Source organism: Hippocampus bargibanti, linkage group LG19, assembly GCF_051943395.1.
Source record: "Hippocampus bargibanti isolate YZ-2025 linkage group LG19, ASM5194339v1, whole genome shotgun sequence".
NCBI lineage: Eukaryota > Metazoa > Chordata > Actinopteri > Syngnathiformes > Syngnathidae > Hippocampus > Hippocampus bargibanti.
The window spans coordinates 9,280,430-9,298,329 of record NC_142752.1 but is presented as its reverse complement, the minus strand read 5'-3'; the positions used below and the strand labels follow the sequence as shown (position 1 = coordinate 9,298,329).

At 40.3% G+C, this 17,900-nt stretch overlaps 2 protein-coding genes across 9 annotated transcripts in view; one reads left to right on the top strand and one right to left on the bottom strand.

Annotated features, from left to right (window-relative positions):
* Window positions 1-17,900, bottom strand: part of dlgap2b (DLG associated protein 2b) — a 49,650-nt gene that overhangs the window by 4,653 nt on the left and 27,097 nt on the right. For 2 of the 6 annotated variants that reach the window (XM_089021663.1, XM_089021667.1), the window contains 6 exons: window positions 12,251-12,295; window positions 5,607-5,663; window positions 3,260-3,618; window positions 2,618-2,703; window positions 2,121-2,527; window positions 1,724-1,815 (listed from right to left, as the gene is read on the bottom strand). In XM_089021663.1, the coding sequence (XP_088877789.1) occupies window positions 1,724-1,815; window positions 2,121-2,527; window positions 2,618-2,703; window positions 3,260-3,618; window positions 5,607-5,663; window positions 12,251-12,295 (1,046 nt within the window). Of the gene's footprint in view, window positions 1-1,723; window positions 1,816-2,120; window positions 2,528-2,617; window positions 2,704-3,259; window positions 3,619-5,606; window positions 5,664-12,250; window positions 12,296-12,583; window positions 17,228-17,900 lie in introns of those variants that run through there. The other 4 variants (XM_089021668.1, XM_089021665.1, XM_089021664.1 and 1 more) reach the window with 3 other exon arrangements.
* Window positions 787-17,900, top strand: part of LOC148883931 (uncharacterized) — a 62,449-nt gene continuing 45,335 nt past the window's right edge. For all 3 annotated transcript variants that reach the window (XR_016118430.1, XM_089021673.1, XM_089021670.1), the window contains exon 1: window positions 787-1,022. The gene's annotated coding sequence lies outside the window, so the exon portion shown is untranslated. The remainder of the gene's footprint in view (window positions 1,023-17,900) is intronic.

Below are 17,900 nucleotides of genomic sequence, written 5' to 3'. Positions count from 1 at the left end.
TCAGCCTCGGCCCGAGTAAGCACGAAAAAAAATGACAAATGAAAGATTGACAGCGCGTCATCACATGAATGTAAACAAAGTCAAGACGATTAATGTACAGTAAGCAAAGTGATGACAATTTTGTTTACATTAATCGTCGACTCATTATCCGGTGTGGCCAAATGAATCCGATGTTTTTGGTGACTGAAGTAATGTTTGGATTGGGGCATTTACAGCACAGCAATGCCTCAAAATGGTTGAATAAATTATAACAACAGATAATCTGATGAATGCTGTATGCTGCTCTCTGTGACCCGCTGTTGTTTTACACCCATTTGCGGCCTTTTTTGTAGGTTCGAAAAAAAATCGCGATGCAATTAGGACCGAGATAATCGAACCGCGAAGTAGCAAGGGATTACTGTACAGTATATGCGTTGAAACCAAACCAGGTAAAAGTGAAAGCAATCCCTTGGCTTGCCACTATGTTGCAGTGATGCACCAAATTCAATCTTGTAACAATTACAATAATTCTCTTTCATACATTCTATGCTCATTTGAAATGCGTGTGTTGTATATCTGCAAAAAAACAGATATCATAATTGCACTAGGTCATTCAATATATAAAATGTCACTTATGGTCAAAGTCATCTTTTTTAGTTACATACGTCAGAGACGAATGAAAACCCGTTGTGTGCGTACTTTATATGTGACCAATCAAATACGTAGTTGAATAGAACGACCAATCATTTCACGAATATGACCAGGAAACGAGGCCGGCATAATTTTGTCTTAATTCCACCTGGCGATTCGTCGTTTTGAATAGTCATGCTGCTTTCGTTTTCGGTATTGCACCGTTTTTTTATTGTAATTTATATTTTCTGAATAGTATTGCACGCACCGCCCCCACACACACAGTCCCCCCAGCGCACAGAGGCGCATGGATAACCCGATTTCGATTTTAGTTGTGATGGACAGTTCGTCTGGACCGTGCGTGCTCACAGCGATGAAACACCCCAGCAGGTCAAATATTGCATTTTATCTCGGTGAGTATATTTTATTCCTCATTGTACTGCAAAAAAACTCGATCATTTGTTTGTCTTTATGGTCAGTTCATTGTAGTTTTGATGAAATGCTGTGATGTGGCCAATGTGTGTGTGTCAACCTTTTGTGTTTATTGCAAATTTGAGCATGCCAATGTTTAATATGACTTTTGATGATCTTGTAGAAATATGTCAGAATCATAAAATGGCGCAGCTGTTTGTCACCGCTACAGAAAAAAACGTTCATAATAAACATTTAAGAGTTATCTCCTTGACAATGTCATTCAAATGGAATATTTATTGTCTGAATAAATAGAGCATTTTTTCTGCAACGGTTTTGCTTTTGTGAGATTGCACAGTTGTCAAGCGTCTGCAGACATGAACACAAAGAATGGAAACGGCAGTCCATTTATTTAGACGTTGAGGCCCAATTCAAATTGCTGCCTTTGTGAAATAACGGAAGCGCTCAAATCTTTTTGATTGGAATTCCTCTTTCGTTTCCTGATGATTTGACGGCGGCGAAGGGTGACCGTTTCTCTATTGATCGCTCGCGGTCTATTGCTGAAGGGCCTAATTCGATTCTCAAAAGTGCAGGCGTGGAGAGAAACGGACGTTTTACCCTCTTCGAAGCAAATTAAAAGCATGTTGTTCAGTATTGAGGGGATTTTTAACAGTATGTAAAGCTTTTGCCTTCCATCACTTACCAGATTTTGCTGACACAGCCAGTAAAACTGCTGAAACTTTTGGGACATGAGCAGCTGAGCGCTTCCCACCGCACTCCGGATTTTACCTAAAACTGCAAAAATATAGATATATTTAGCACTATATTTTGACCCCGGATTGTTTCAAAACACAATCTACAATCATCTCTGGACAATCGACAAAGAAAAATGAATTATTCATCATGTTATGGAATCATGTTATCATTTTTGTTCCATACAATGTTTAGTTTTGAATGGTCCGTTTTGATTCCAATTCATTTTGTGAAATTTTATTCTGTAAGAATATTTATCTCAACAATTGAGTACATATTGTTGTCGTTTTAAGTGCTCGTTTGTGTTTGTACGGTCGGTTCAAAAGTGGGAAATGGGGAATGCTCACTCTCCTCCGACAGATCATGCTCCTCTGCCTCCCTCTCCATGTCTTTACACCATTCCTCCATCCTTTTGGATTCATTATGAAGAAGCTGCATGAACCAGCCTCCGTCCCTGCGAAGAGGAGACACCCGACCCGTCTCGCTGCCCTCCAGGCTGGGTTCGGCCAACCAGGGTTCAGGCTGCGGACTGGTGGGCCCGCTGGATGCTCGGTAGTCTTCCCTATAGCTAAACAGGCCCTGCGTGCGCACCGTGCGGATGGCTCCATACTGCGTGGGCGTGCTTGGCTCGGAGTGGCGACCAAAAGCGCCACCAAACTGTAGACCTTTGTCTTCCATGGAGGGGAAGCCCTCCAGCTCTATGTCGGCTTGCACTGCAGTGGTTACGCTGTTGGAGCGCTTGACCCGCCCACGTCTAAACGTGCACCGGTCATTTGATTAATATTGACATACAGATCCGGGATGCAGTTTATAATCAACATCACTGTTTATGTCGATCGTGCACCTTTTGTGATCCTCCACCTGGATACCTATTGAGTGAAACTGAGGAAGCCCTTTGCTCTCAGTCTCGGAGTCGGTCACAGTTTCCACCTGTTGAAGAGATAACACAAGTTGACCGTCAAAACAGTACGTCTGTGTAGGCTCTCAGTCAGAGAGGAGTGGTCCGACGAGGAAAATGTTTCTTCAGCCGTCATCTGTACGTCTTTGAAGTTGTCAGACGTTTTAGTCATCATCCGAAAAGATTCATCAGTGAACTAAAGTAGTGCTGGTAACTCTGGCCCTATATCTCTAATGGACAGAGGTGTCATCTGCTCTGATATGTCCTTATTCTAAGGTAAGGTAAGGGGAGCAGTAGACTACTCCCTGAAGCTAATCTGATTACTTCTTTTGTTCTGTTTCATGTTTCAGGGACCTATCAAAGCAGAGGATGGGCACAGGGACCTAGCAGAGCAGAAGTCTGGCACAGCCGCCTCTGTCTATTAGGGATATAGGGCCAGGGTTACCAGCACAACTGTAGTTTGCTGACAAAGCCCTTCGGATGAGGAGCGAAATGTCCGCCACTTTCAAAGACGTACAGATAACAGCTAAAGAAACCTTTTCTGTGTCGATATTCAGTCATTCCAGTTTGCCCGTTGCCTGTACATACCTGTATCCCGATAGAGGATCTTGGGGTTTTGAGGTACTCTTCCGCCTTGGATACCAACACGGCTTTGTCGCATGTTTGAATGGAGCTGTGGCTCCCCAATGACGCATGCCTCTTGGGCGCCGCCGACTCCATAGCCATGGTGACCGCCTTGGAGCTGTTCAGACTGTCCATGGAGCAATAGACGGGACGTCCGAGGCTGTCGGTGGCCCACAGACCACCTCGCGGTTGCCTTCGCTCCTGATAGGCATCTTGGGTGGATTCGGTGCTGCTCTGGGCTGTCACAGAGATAAGAGGCTTGGTGGTGGCGCGCGGGGGCACAGGAGGTGGGGTCTTCTTGTAACTAGGAGGATATGACACCACTGGATAGCACGAGCAGGATGGACAAGACAAGGACAAGGCAAAAGGGTAGAACATGAATGAAAAAGCAAAAGGCATCATGGACAGCACAAATATGCCAGCACTGTTTTTGATTTGGGAGGAAAATCAGTGCCATTTGACTGTCATCGCTGGACAGCTGTGGAGCTGATTGTGCTTTTTTTGTGCCTGTAATGGGCAGCATTTTCACAGACCAGCTTTGTTCAGCAGAAAGGTCAGTGCTGTTGGACAGTCTGCGGCTAGATGGATCCATGGCTTGAAGGGCCCGTGATGAGAAGAAAGGAGCGTTAGCGCAAAGCGCTGATGCATATGTAGAACTATCACATCTTAGAATTGAAGCGAATTTACTTGCGACAGGCGATGTGAGACAATCTATTTTCGTCAATGGACAGCTTCATGTTTGCTTTCAATATTTAGCTTGTAGCAGACATGCACATTTCACCATGACATCCCTGATCCACTGGTGAAAAAGATGCTTTGATCCTCTCCTCTTTCATCTAGAACTCCTTAATGCAACAAAGAGGGTGCATTATTTGTTATTTAGTGTATTTGTTGTTGTTTTGACTTCAAGATGGCACAGCAAGAGTGGCTGCCTTTTACAGCAAGTCCTGTATTTTGTTTTTCTACTTCTTCCTTGCCTTTCCTCTTACATTCATCACTTTGCTACTGCGAAATATACATTTTTCCACTGCGAGACTAATAAAGGCTAATCCAATCCAATCCAATCTGCAAATTGCAAAACACATGCTTGGAAAAAATATCTGTAGTTTCTCATGCCGTGAAATGAACGTTTTGAAGAGGAGGCATCAACGTAACTTCATTTTAGTCTTATCATGAAGTCACAGCAGGGACATTTTGGAAAAAAATAAAAATAAATCACTGGAACCATGCAGCGAGCAAAAATATTGGGACACTGACAACTACATGGAATGAAAATAGGAGAACGAGAACAACGGCTCTCCAAAAAGAGGAGAAAATAAAGATGACTTAAAAATTAGGCAATCTATTGCTTGTTAAAACACATGCATCAATGTTAGCAATTGTAGGAAACACACACACAAATTGAGTCACACACACTACTTGGCTCTGAGTGAATTGCAATCAAACCACACAAATTCTCTTTAGACAAATCCCATCACAGACTTGACTTCCTTCCAACTTGAAGGGGCCCGCAGTGCTGCAGGAGACATTGGGCGGATTGCAAAAACGATGCTTTGTGACTCAAGACGAAATAAAACATCAGAATGTCTATTTATACATCTTTCAGCCAGCAGACTTAATTTCAACACCAAACATGTGACATTCAGGCTGGTCCACCAGCTGAATACTGCAAAAGAAAGGCCACAGTTTTGATTCAGACGAGGGAACTTTTTTAAAATGGAGACACCAAGGTTGTTAATTAAGAATTTTAAAACCATATTTTGCGGTACTGAACGTGGGTGCGTGTCTTCCATTTTACATTTTACATTACATCCAGTTCGTTTTTTTTTACACAGGAATAATAATAATAATAATGACGTCTTAACTCATTCACTGCCAGACGTTTGAAATTGTTTCCACTCCAGTGCCAGGGTTATTGTGATTGTCACTTAAAATCCAGGACCCACAGAATCCTGAGTTTTAGGACTAAATAAACATTCAATGCAGCGTAACAAACCTTAGACTCTCTTCTTCTTCTTATTAGAAAAAATGAGTTAATTCTTAAGTTACATGGGTCTGGAGTTGTATGACCTTGAAATGACGGTGGCTGTACAAAATACAATGCAATACATACATATTGGTTTATATCGGTGTACAGTATTTGTAAATACACTGTCTGTAAGAAAATAATCTGTTTTAAATTCAATTCAAAATCAAGTAGACAGGATGAACTTAATACAACTACGTATTACAGATAATATTTGTCGGAATGACTTTAAATATTATTTTTAACAAACTAAAATCAATCTCAAAGATGGCGACTGACGGGTACCTGGTGGTGGCTGAGCGCGGTCCACGCTGCACGAAGTAGGGAGACGAAATTGAATGCCTGCAATAGCCAAGCACAGACAGTTATTGGAAGATCGTCCAAGTCTGACATAAAAAAGACGCTCATGGACTACATTTAAAATAATCTCAACAAACAGACAAATAGTTGACGTTCTTGTCCCTTTCTAATGCATTTGTTACATTATTCAGAAAAGGAACACAGGTTTTTTTTCCGCTATGTTTAATGAGCGCAATTGATGACAAAGACAATTTAAAGGACAACCGACGCCTAGTTGTGTCTATAATTTGTAAAATCACTTCAAATGATTTCTACTGAGGGCATTTTACAAAGATTGCACAGGATATAACTATATTTTACGTTTTAAGACTCGCGCTGAATATTCTTGAATAATAATAATAATACATTACATTTTAAGCGCTTTTCGAATTGATGACGATGCCTGACGTGACGTCACGTCTGGAATGCCCCTGAGAGAGAAAGCGACACACATGCATTTTGGGTACTTTGTTTGGTCTGAAAACTTCGTGTTGATGGCGACATTAGAAGGAAAACACATAAATAACGCGATGGTAAATTGTATGTTGCACCAAGACTACTATTTGATACTAGTTGACACAAATTCCCAGCAGGCAAATCAGCCCATTTCCAAAGGAGCTTGGGCGCCATCTTGTGCATTTTCTGGGACACTACATTGGAGTCCTGACGAATTGAAATGGGGGGACTTCTTTAATCGATTGCAAAGATTTATGCTTTCCTCTTCAGAACTATTTGAATCATATTCATAACTAGATGAGTAACAAGAAAACATCTTCTCTGAATCTGAAGCCATTGTTTTGATTCTAGAGCATGGCAAGACGTCCTGGCGTGATGTCACGAACAAGGGGGCGGGACCTTCTGAAACTCGGCATCTCCGAGGTCATTTTGAAGTAGTTTTGACACACTTTAACTCATTTTTATTGGTGTTTTGCATATGACAAAAAAATCAGCCTGCGTGTTTTGGATATGTTAAATGCTATAAAAGTTTTTCTGATGTCAGTTAGGAAACAAAAAAATGGTGTCGGTTGTCCTTTAAGTGATAATATTAAAATGCAATTGCTGTTTTTTTGCAGCTTGTCCTGTGTTTCTTTTGCCATTTCCAATGTCATCATACAGTGGGCGACTATTTTTTCTCGAATCAAACAATCTGTTCATAAAGTCGAAATATCCTTCCTATTAACTCATTCACTGCTAGATGATGTGCAAAAATGTGTCCACTCCAGTGACTGGGTTTTTGTCATTTTCACTCAAATTGTAGGAGACACAGAATATTGAGTTTTCGGACTACATAAACATCCAATGCAGCATAAAAAAAATTAGACTCTCTTCTTTTGTCACCAAAAAACAGTTAATTCCCAATTTACATGGATGTGTAGTTATATGACCTTGAAATGAGGGCAAAATACAATGAAATAGATACATATTGGTTAATCTAGCGCATTAACAACAACCGAAGCTGTAACAAAGCGCTAACATGGAAAAAATGGAAATGCTGCCCCTCCGTGGAAGGGATAAAACATTGCCAGAGGTCAGACCAGCACTTTATCGGCACCCCTGCAAGAAAAATTCAGAAATGGCGCTCCACGTCATACTTTCAATTTCCGAATTAATTTGTGGATGGCAGTGAATGAGTTAAAAAAATATAATACTTGACAACATTAGTCAGTCTGATTTAGGGTCAATATGTTGCCCGTGTATAATGATGTACTTATGCAATCCACATCATACTCAGCATGCATCATCTCAATGCGTGTTATCTTAATGTACAATAACACACACATAATCAAGTATAAAACAAAGTCTGATATTGAAATTTCACATTCCATCTCAAATCATTATTTAAACAAAGAATTATATAACACCTCTGTGTGCCTTAGGGAAGTTACAGTACTTTTTATTTTAACAAATTTGACATGCTCGCCCCAAAAACTAAATGACACTTCCAAGGACTTGTGTCATAATCTTAAATCTTAATCAAACCGACCATTCGAAGACTGTCCATTTTCGTGATCAGCACTCAAGTTAAAAAAAAAACGGTCGTTGCAACCGTTTTAACGGTCACTCCGCGCCTTGCGACTCCTGTCCACTGGCGCCAGACGCCGCCTTTGCCACCGTGGCGACGTAGGGCTGGCAGAGAGGGTGGTGAGAGGCCGCTCTGACGCAGATCAGGGCGGATCGTTGCTTAATGACGTGCAATGACTGATGAGCTGTGCATGAGCATGGGGGGCGGGAGCGGGGGGGCTGGAGATGGAACAAAGTGATTGTGTAGCGCGTGCACGTTATGCTAACCCTCCCTCATTCCATTTTTGCGGGTACAATCGTATGTAAATGACGATTAGGATAAATATTAGTCTACTAAAGCCTGGAAAGTACGAAAACTAATCCAAACTGTTAATCTCTGCGCTCTGCCATAATCTGTACGAGCAGTGATTTAATATACCGTTTGTATTGCAGTGACATCATCGCAGTAATAAAAAATTTTAAAAAACACTCGCAATCATCTTTGTCCACAATTTCATTTCCCACTCTGTTAACATCCTCATCTTGCGTTAAAAAATATATAGAACCTTGTATCCTCCATCGTATCATTTTTAACATGAATGTTATTGATTGTTTTGCTCGCGAAGAAAAACACACCTTTTGGTGGCTTTCCTTGATTAACGTCCAAGATGCCCGAGTAGGCAGCCGTCAGCAAGTGCATTATTTGTTGTTTTTTTTTGGCACTTTGAGTTGTTGTGCGTCATGTGTAAGGGATACAGATTGTTTTTTCAGCCTTTTGGGCGATGTTCATCAAGAAGGAGACTGCTGAGCGCTTGCGCATTTTCGGCAATACGAATATGCCAGCACTGTTTTTGATTCAGGAGGAATGTCAGTGCTGTTTGATTGTCAGCGCTGGACACCTCGGGGGCCATTGTGCTTTTTTTATGTCTATAATGGCTACCATTTTCACAGCCCCGCTTTATTCAGCGGAAAGGTCAGTGTTGTTGGACAGGATGGTTGCATGGCTTGAGGAGCCCGTGATGTGAAGAAAGGAGCGTCAGCGGAAAGCACCGATGCGGTTGTGGAACTGTCGTAGCTTGGAATTGAAGCGGATTTACATAGGACAGGAGATGTGAGACAATCTCTTTTCGTCAATGAATGCTACAACTTAGTGTTTGCTTTCAACATTGACATCTGAAATATTGACTCTCTTCCCACTTTCAAATCCTACCTCAAAACCCATCTGTTTAAAATTGCATTCAGTTAAGTTTAATCCGCTCTTTTATTATGTATCATTTTATTTATGATTTTATTGTTCTGGTGTTTATTGTTCTTTTAATTGTAAAGTGTCCTTGGGTGTTTTGAAAGGTGCTTGTAAATTACATTTATTATTATTATTATTATTATTATTCAACATTTAGTTTGTAGCAGACGAGCACATTTCACCATGATGTCCCTGATCCACTGGTGAAAAGGACACTTTTATCCTCTCCTTTTTCATCTAGAATTGCTTCATGTAACAAAGAGGGTGCACAAAGTGTTTAAGATCGAATGACTGTCTGTCTCCTTTGTGTTGTCACATTATTTGTTCTTTTTTTGGTTTCGTTTTTGACTTCAAGATGGCGCCGCGAGAAGGGCTGCCTTTACAGCAGCTCCTGTATTTGGTTTTTATACTTCTTCCTTTTATTTTACTTTCATCACTTTGCTGCTGTGAAATGTACATTTCTCCACTACAAGACTAATAACGGCGAATCAAATCCAGTCCAAGATCTATTCCGTGCATCTACATGTCGTAGTCGTTTGGATCACGATGAACTTTCGAGCGCAAAGGCTGGTTCATGACGATGGGTGAGTGGATGGAGAGATGTACAGTATGAGTGATCTGACAGAGGACATCTCAGGTGTGCATGCTTCTGACATTGGGATTTCCTACATTCAAAAAGTTTTTTTTCCTGTAATTTATTTTTTTTCTGTATGTCATGTCAGTAGAATTTTGGATGATAAAACAAGCCTGTTGTTTGGTCGCCACATACATAGATACATACAGTGGTGATGCCCCCATGGATGCAAGGTGGTGCAACCTTACATGTACGACAAGATCGCAACAAACCAGGACAAATCAGTGTCTTTTCAAGTTACAACCCACAACAATAGAATAATAGAACCTCATATTCTTTTTTTATTTGTTCATAAAAGCCTTTGGAGTTGAAACTATAGCGTAAAGACTTTGTTCCGAGATAATAGTTAACTTTTGATTTCACCCTAAAAAACGGCATTGTTATTGAGAACATTCAAATAATGTACTTACATTAAATCACTGCCACCGATACGAGATTGGTTTTAGTTTTATATGACAAATGTATTTTCTTTTAACCAATAATATATAACATTCCCGTTTCTGGTCTTGCATCACACACAGCGGCATGATTGACTCTTTTGCTGTACTATGTTCCAATAAAAAAAAAAAAAAACATTTTATCCTTGAAATGAATTAAGATAAACTGAGATCCACCATATTTTCCGGTGTATATGGTGCATCCAAAAGCCTTCATTTTCTTCCAAAGATCACCTTGCGTCTTATACGCAGCTGCGCCTTGTATGTGACGTAATATTTTGCCGTAACAGGTCTTGCAACTACTGTCAGCAGCTACAGACTCCATTTCCCCCAGTAGAAAAAGTACTACGTAACCCCAGCCTCTACAGCAGCGCCTTATATTTCAAAAAACTTTTATATATTTATATATTATATTTTGAAGACTTTTTTTCATTCATTATAGTCTGGTGCGTCTTATCTTTGGAAACAGTTTGAAAGTACACCATTCATTGGGGGTGGGCCTTACACTCCGGTGCGCCTTATACACCGATAATACATCACAGACGCTCCCCAACTTACGAACGAGATACGTTCCGAACTGTCATTCGTAAGGTGAATTTGTTCGTAAGTTGCTTCAGTGCTATATTTTGTATGCAATGCATGTTTAAGGCTTGTATAAGTATGTTTAAGGTTTATACAAGTATGTTTAAAGGACAACCGACGTCTCCGGACAAGTGGCATCCATAATTGTAAAATGGCTTCAAATGACTTCTACTGAGCATATTTTACAGATTCCACCGCATATAGCTATATTTTACGTTTTAAGACTCGCGCTGAATATTCAGGAAGTCTTGTTTTTGAGTCAGTACGTGACGTCACTAAAGGAACGCCCCTGACCAAAAAAAGACACATTGTAGCAGTCCTTCCATCACGTCAATGCATTTTGCTGTACTTGTTTGGTCTGAAAACCTCGTGTTGCACCAAAAAGCCACCAGAAGAGGGCGACCAAGCTCCATTGAAGGAATTTATCAGCCTGTGGAAACGGGCTTACTAATTGCCTACACGGCTTTGTCGCCATTGTCTGCCTCCCTTGGCTGAGACATTTCCCCTCAGTGTTGCCTCAAAATAACACGGAATAAATTATTTAATAGATTGCAAACATGTATGTTTTCTTCTTCAGAACTATTTGAATCGTATTCATAACTGGATGTCTAACAAGAAAGCATACTCTCCGAATCTGAAGCCATTGTTTTTATTCTCCTGCAATGCAAGACGTCTTGGCGTGACGTCACTGACGCCACTGGGGGCGGGACTTTCTGAAAATGCCCAATTCGCAGCTCAATTTTGTGCAGATTTTGGACACGTAAAGTCATTTTTATTGGTGTTTTGCATTTGATATAAATAAAATGAATAAAAATATCATATTGCGTGTTTTAGGTATTTTAGATGCTATAAAACGTTTTTCTGATGTCAGTTAGGAAACAAAAAAGTGGTGTCCTTTAAGGCTTGTATAAGTAACCTGTCTTGGTTTGTACTGAAAAATAAACATGTAATTAAATATATGCTCTATAAAGATATGTACACATCTACAACTGGAGAGAATACTACATATGTTACAACGGAAATGTCCATGTTTGTAACTCGAATATTCGAAAGTAGGGGAGCGTCTGTAGTTGAATTGGATTTGCGCGACCTACGGACTCCACTATTTCTTTCAAAAGTCGAAATGACACAGCGTTATTATTCAGAGTGATAAAAGGGCACTGATTTGTGCTGGTTTGTTGAAAAAAGCTGCCGATTTGGTCTCAACCTGCTTGACCACATGCCAGTATATAAAAAAAAAAAAGCAAGATATGGTCATCATTATCAATTCAGTCAAACGGTGAACATAAGAGAATGTGTTAAGGGATTTAACAGATTGATAATTTTAAAGGAATAAAAATAAACAGCAAATGTTAAAAGAAATCAAAATAAAATATTGGAATAAAAAATGCTCTTAAATTATCCTTTAAAATGAGATGAAATAATATCGATTTGAATCATAGCCAACATGAATGTCATGGCGTGCTATATATTATATTTATATACTATATAATATATAGTATATTTGTACCTATAGCAAGTACAAAGTACACAAACTTTCCCATTGACTTCAATATGAGCAAAATGAAGACACTTGAAATACACTAAAGTGAGTATGATGCCATTTTCAGTGCTAACGAGTGAAAAATGTCAATGGGTCAGACAAAAATGTATGAAACATATAAAAGAAAGAAATAATAAAGCTGTTCCCTACCGGACCTACCGTACTCTTTACGCCCCCCAGCTAAGCTACGGGCGCCTAAAATGGGGAATAAAAGAAAAAGGAAATAATAACCAACCAAAAAAATGACAGCTTTCTTAAAAAAGAAAATTAAAAAAAGTGAAACAAGGAAAGGAAGGAAAAGCTTTGAGAGCCGTAAAGTGTTTTTGGTGTCAACATTTCGCTACTGTGCAACTGCTTTGTTGAATGTTATTGTAAAGCTATGACCCCCATCAACATAAACATGAACATTTTTAATTCCAAATTTTATATTAATTTATAAAAAATACATAAGGCCGAGAAAGAAACGGAATCATAAAAGTTCACACAAAAAAACACCACCAAAATCAAACATGATTTAAAAGCAAACATATTAAATCAATGTTTCATCCATTTACAAAATATGAGTGCAAGCTAACACAGGCGGCCTAATCGATTGTATTCCAAAGGGGTGATCTCAAAACTTTTGTTCTAACCATGACATGTACTGGATTTGGCACAATTTAATCTCAAAGTAACAACATATTCTCAACAGATCATGTATTTCAGTGGTAAAATAAAACAATTTTCCCATTTATTCTTTTTTTTAAATATTTCTTCTTCATATGTTTATTCTAAAATAATTTCTAGGCCAGTGTATGTATTGATATTGCTACATTTCTTCTCTTCTATCAATTGATGGTTTGTCGGACAAAAAGTAACTGTTGCACAATATTTCATCGTGCTACTGATGAAGGAAATTCATCAGCTATCGATATTGGATTGTTATCACTAAAAGCAGCCAAATGCAGAAAGGAATTTGAGTTTATTACAACACCATTCGAAAACAAAATGTCACTATGAAAAAAAAAACACTATTCTATCACAGGCAACTTAATATAACCAACAATACACCAAAGAACCAAGAATTTGCATAGAATGAAAGTTTACAGATTGGAGACATCATGATTGGCCAGCACCTTTAAAAAAATTACATTACATTGCTCCAGCAAAGGAGAAAATAATGTTGCAGTTCTCCCGAATAGTCATTTTTTGATACACTGTATATGTACCTATAGAAATCCTTTTTAAAAGCTTGATATTTCACAGTCATATGCCTTCACTGAAATATATATATTTTTTTTTTTTTTACATTTAGGTATATGACAACAGAAAATTTGAACTATTGCACATGTAGGCTCTAACAACAATGAATGTCAACCTTTTACTATTTGTCACCTTTAACCACACTTGTTTCCGCTGCAAACTCAACCTTCCAGTGGCTAACGCAATTTCTACTTTGGAACAAAATTATGACTTTTTGGGTTGATCAATATAATCATTTGGTGATACGTAGGGTTGAAGGGCCTGCAGTATAAAGTTTCAACCAGCAGAGGTGTTGTTGCTTGATGATTTTGCAGCCTGCCGCACAGACATGTTACGTTTTGTTTTGTTTTATGTATATAAAATATAAACAGGATTAAGGTAAGTCAGTGTGTGTGTTTTCATGTTACAAAGCACGTATTTTTTTTAAATGATTGTTCTTAAAATATGGATGAATCACTCTGTATAGTATTTTCATACATTTAACATGAATAATAAATTGAATTAGTTTTCATTTTTATGCTTAACTCATTCACTGCCAGACGATGTGCAAATATGTGCCCACTCCAGTGCCAGTGTTTTTGTCTTTTTCACTCCAATTGCATGACCCACAGAATATTGAGTTTTGGCACATTCAATGCAGCATAAGAAACCTCACACTCTATTCTTTCATCACAAAAAAGTTAATACCTAAATTATATGGATCTCGAGTTATTTGAGCTTGAAATGGGGGCAGCTGTACAAAATACAATGCAATACATACATATTGGTTTATATAGCGCTTTAACAACAGCTGAAGCTGTAACTAACATGTACAAAAGGCCAATGCTACCCCCTCATGGAAGTGAAAACATTGCTAGAGGTCTGGCCGAATCTTTAAACGCACCCCTCCACCCCCGCAACAAAAAAAAATCCGAACAAATTTGGGAATGGCGCTCCACGTGATGCTTTTCAATTCCTGAATACATTTGGAAATGGCATTGAATGAGTTAACGTCATTGTGAATCAATCAAGGAAATTCGATAGAATGCGCATCCATCATTTCTCCAAATACAGTTTAAAAAAAAATCAGTTCCACTTGTAAAAATGCCAAACAATTTGCTGCAACAGAAAATGGAAAGAAGTCAGGGCCGTGATCGATCATAATTTTCCATTGCCCCCACCAAGATCCGGATCTAATTTGCTTAAAAACGCAGAAGGTTTTTCTCTCCGGTTGCTTTCACCTCAACTTCGGTACACCGCATTAGGACAACGAGATCAGGAAGTGGATGAATAGCAAGAGGGAATTTAAGTGGCTCATGACCGACTAACCCGACAGTGTCTCCCACCCTCTAAGATGAGTCGGGAGCCCATCTAAGCCATCACTAGTGAGGCGGTGTGAGTACATTCACTGCTACCGTACTGCACCTACGAGGACTTTTCGGCAAGGTAGTGCCCCTCATTGGCTCTGATTGTCTACTGTATGTATAGGGCGGTGATCTTTCAACACCAAGAATTGAAACAGCGGCCAAATTGGGGGAATTTTTAGACTCATGCACAGAAACTGATTTTCAATGAGCAGTGGTATTACCCAGGTGATGGACGCCATGAAAGAAACAGTCTTGAAGACATGGAAAGGTGCTTGTGTTTTGTTTCGAACCCAATTTACTACGCTTTTCGATTTCACTGTTCTTCCAACACAGTATATTTTAACTGCAACCGGTAAGACCAACACAGTAATTATTTGAATAGAATATACATTTATACAAAATGGTACAATTATATACAAACGTGACTTGGACAAAAATGGGGCTTTTGAAGCATTTGTTTTATGGTTCATAACCTCGAGCTACAATGTTTTTAAACCCGTCTATAGAGGGTTTTTGCCCCCTTCAACTCCCCAAACACAAACTTCTTAACAGTGGTGGACCCTCAAGGCCTGCAAAGCCATCTCTGCGGGCCTTTTCTCCATAGATTCTTATTAAATAATTCCATTTGTCTTTCACCTTTCTTTCATTACTTTTCCCCCATTGCGCTGCTTCTAGACGTGTGTTTGTGTATATAAGCATCTAACCAATCAAATTTCAGCTATCATTTGTTACCAGATTTAGAAATCTACCTGGACATCTTCAGTTCTGCGGACCCTGTGACATCAAATGTATCAATCAAACTGTTGCTCTAACCAATAAGATTTTGAGTTGGCAATCCACAAGGCCTTCTTGAAGGCGCTGGTCAATGATTGTCTAGTCAATAGTCATAGTTTGGGAAATCTGCTCTCATCACAAGCCGCTGTGACAAGAGCATACTGGCTAGACCTAGCACACTGTATCAGTAGCGAGCTGCATGAGCAAATATATCGTGTTGATTTAATAGCAGTTTTGTCAACACACAATGGCTAAAGCAGGAGAAGAAACGGAGTTGGTTGGGAATTTACTGTTCAAGCCATTTTCAAGACGTACTTTTCAAGAGTAACTTGTCATCATTGAGAAAGGTCGGTCAGTTATTTCCTGGCTAATGGAACCCTCTAGTGGACTTGTAGTAAATCCCACCATACTTTTTTCAGTCTGGATTGATTCAGACATAGCACTACTGAAGGCCTAGCAATGAAATCCACGGCCCACCACTACTTTTTCAGCACATGGATAGTAATCTTTCAAATAACGTCATACATACATACATACATTCTTTATGTTGCATTCATCACAAAATTCGTTTTCAAGTTCTTCACAGTATATGCAGGTGGTAGAAATGAAACTGGAATCTGAAACTTGTGAACTGACCGTCAGATATTACCTCCCGATCATTTCACTTGGATGGGATCATTAGATATATTTTTTGTCTGGGTACCCTCAAACGTTTCCTCCAAGACAACCGCGGCAAGACAATGCTGCTCTAATTGGCACTTGTTGATCTAAAGATCAGCTACCATCTCGCTCACATTCACGCATCATCTGGTTGCTAAAGGAACTTTGTAACAGGTGACAGACGGTCTGCACAGCGTAAAGGGACGAACGACGGCCTTATGACGTGAACACCGAGTGAGTGGTCCAACAGCTTCCTCGCCGTCGTCCTTTGGAACGACAGATAGGATGGGTTAGAATGACATGGACATATATGACAAGGGACCACTGGTGTACTTCCTGCACCACAGTTCAAGACTGGAACTTCTGTTGCCGCCCGTGTGGCCGCACATGTCCTGTGGCTTTGGGACCTTTTGCTTTTTGTTGATCTCCCACGGAAAGTCCTCGATTGGAATCGGGCTTGCGGGACTGCCCGAGCCCTCCGGTGTGCTCTCGGGGGTTCCCTCTATGATCTCGATTCGGGGCGGATTCATGAAATCCATGATGCTGAACGCCGCCGGTTCCGGTTGACACATGACGGATTTGTCGTGCGTGTGCTGGCGGATGGACCAGCTGGATCCGGCTTGGATTCCGATGGAGACTCTGTCTTGCGTTTGCGTGGCGCCGTCGCTGCACGGCTCGCGACACAACGTCCACATGTTGTAGCACTGAGTGAAGTTGAAGAAATTGCTGTTGAAAGTCTTCAACTCCCCACAGACGTCTCGCCGCAGCTCTGCCAGCTCGTAGCGCATGGCCGAGATCTCATCCTTCCACTGCATGTTGAAGGCGGCCACCAAGTTGGCGGATTCCTTGAAGGCCTGGATGGCTTGAGGGAGGGGTGGCTCGGTCGCCGCCATGGGCGAGGCACTGGGGATCCTGTACGATGGCGGCGTCGCCGGGGGCACCGAGATGGCCGTTACGGTGGAGCTAGTACTGTGTTGGCTGCGAGCGGCCACCGTCTCTCTCTCCAGCCTCTCCAGCTCTGCATAGGCAGACGAGCTGGCACCGTCATCGTCCTCTATCATGTCGTCATTTAGAAAAGAGGTCGCATCCAAAACATCATATCCCTCTGGAAGAAAGATTTAAATATGCAAGGTGAAAGGAACAGCTGGAGTGTGATGCCATGGAGGTTCTCAACTCGAGAATCTTCTACACAGATCTATGACAAACATACAGTATGTGAGTTGGCCGGCGACTCCAGACAAATGCAATTTAATTTGGTCTTCCGCGATTGTTGAGAATCAAACATAAAAAATAGCGATGCAAATTCTTGTTTGTTTGCATTATGGCTTATTTTCTATTTATTTTTTGGTGCCGTCCCAAATTAACTGGGATACTTGTCACAGAACTCACACACTGCAGGTTTTCACAATGTTTTTACACTGCCTTCTCAGTCACGTCAAAAAATAACAAGCTTCTTTCCATCTTTTTACTGCACAGCACAGAAAGGAGCAAAGTCTAGCACATCAATCATCGACAAATCAGCACTTGATTAATTTGAGAATTGATTCTTTAAAAAAAAAGAAATGTAGGTTTCTATGAGGCTAGTGCTTTAGTGCCATTTCGTGCAAACAAAAAGATATCTAGAGAGTGATTGACCCGCAACCCTCTGGACCAAAAACCAGTTATGAACCCTATTGAACGTATTAGGTCCAAGGTGACTAATTTGACCCCCCTTTTCACGCATTACTCCCAACTTGATGGCTGCACAAGGGAGAGCTGCAATCCCACAGTCAAACACA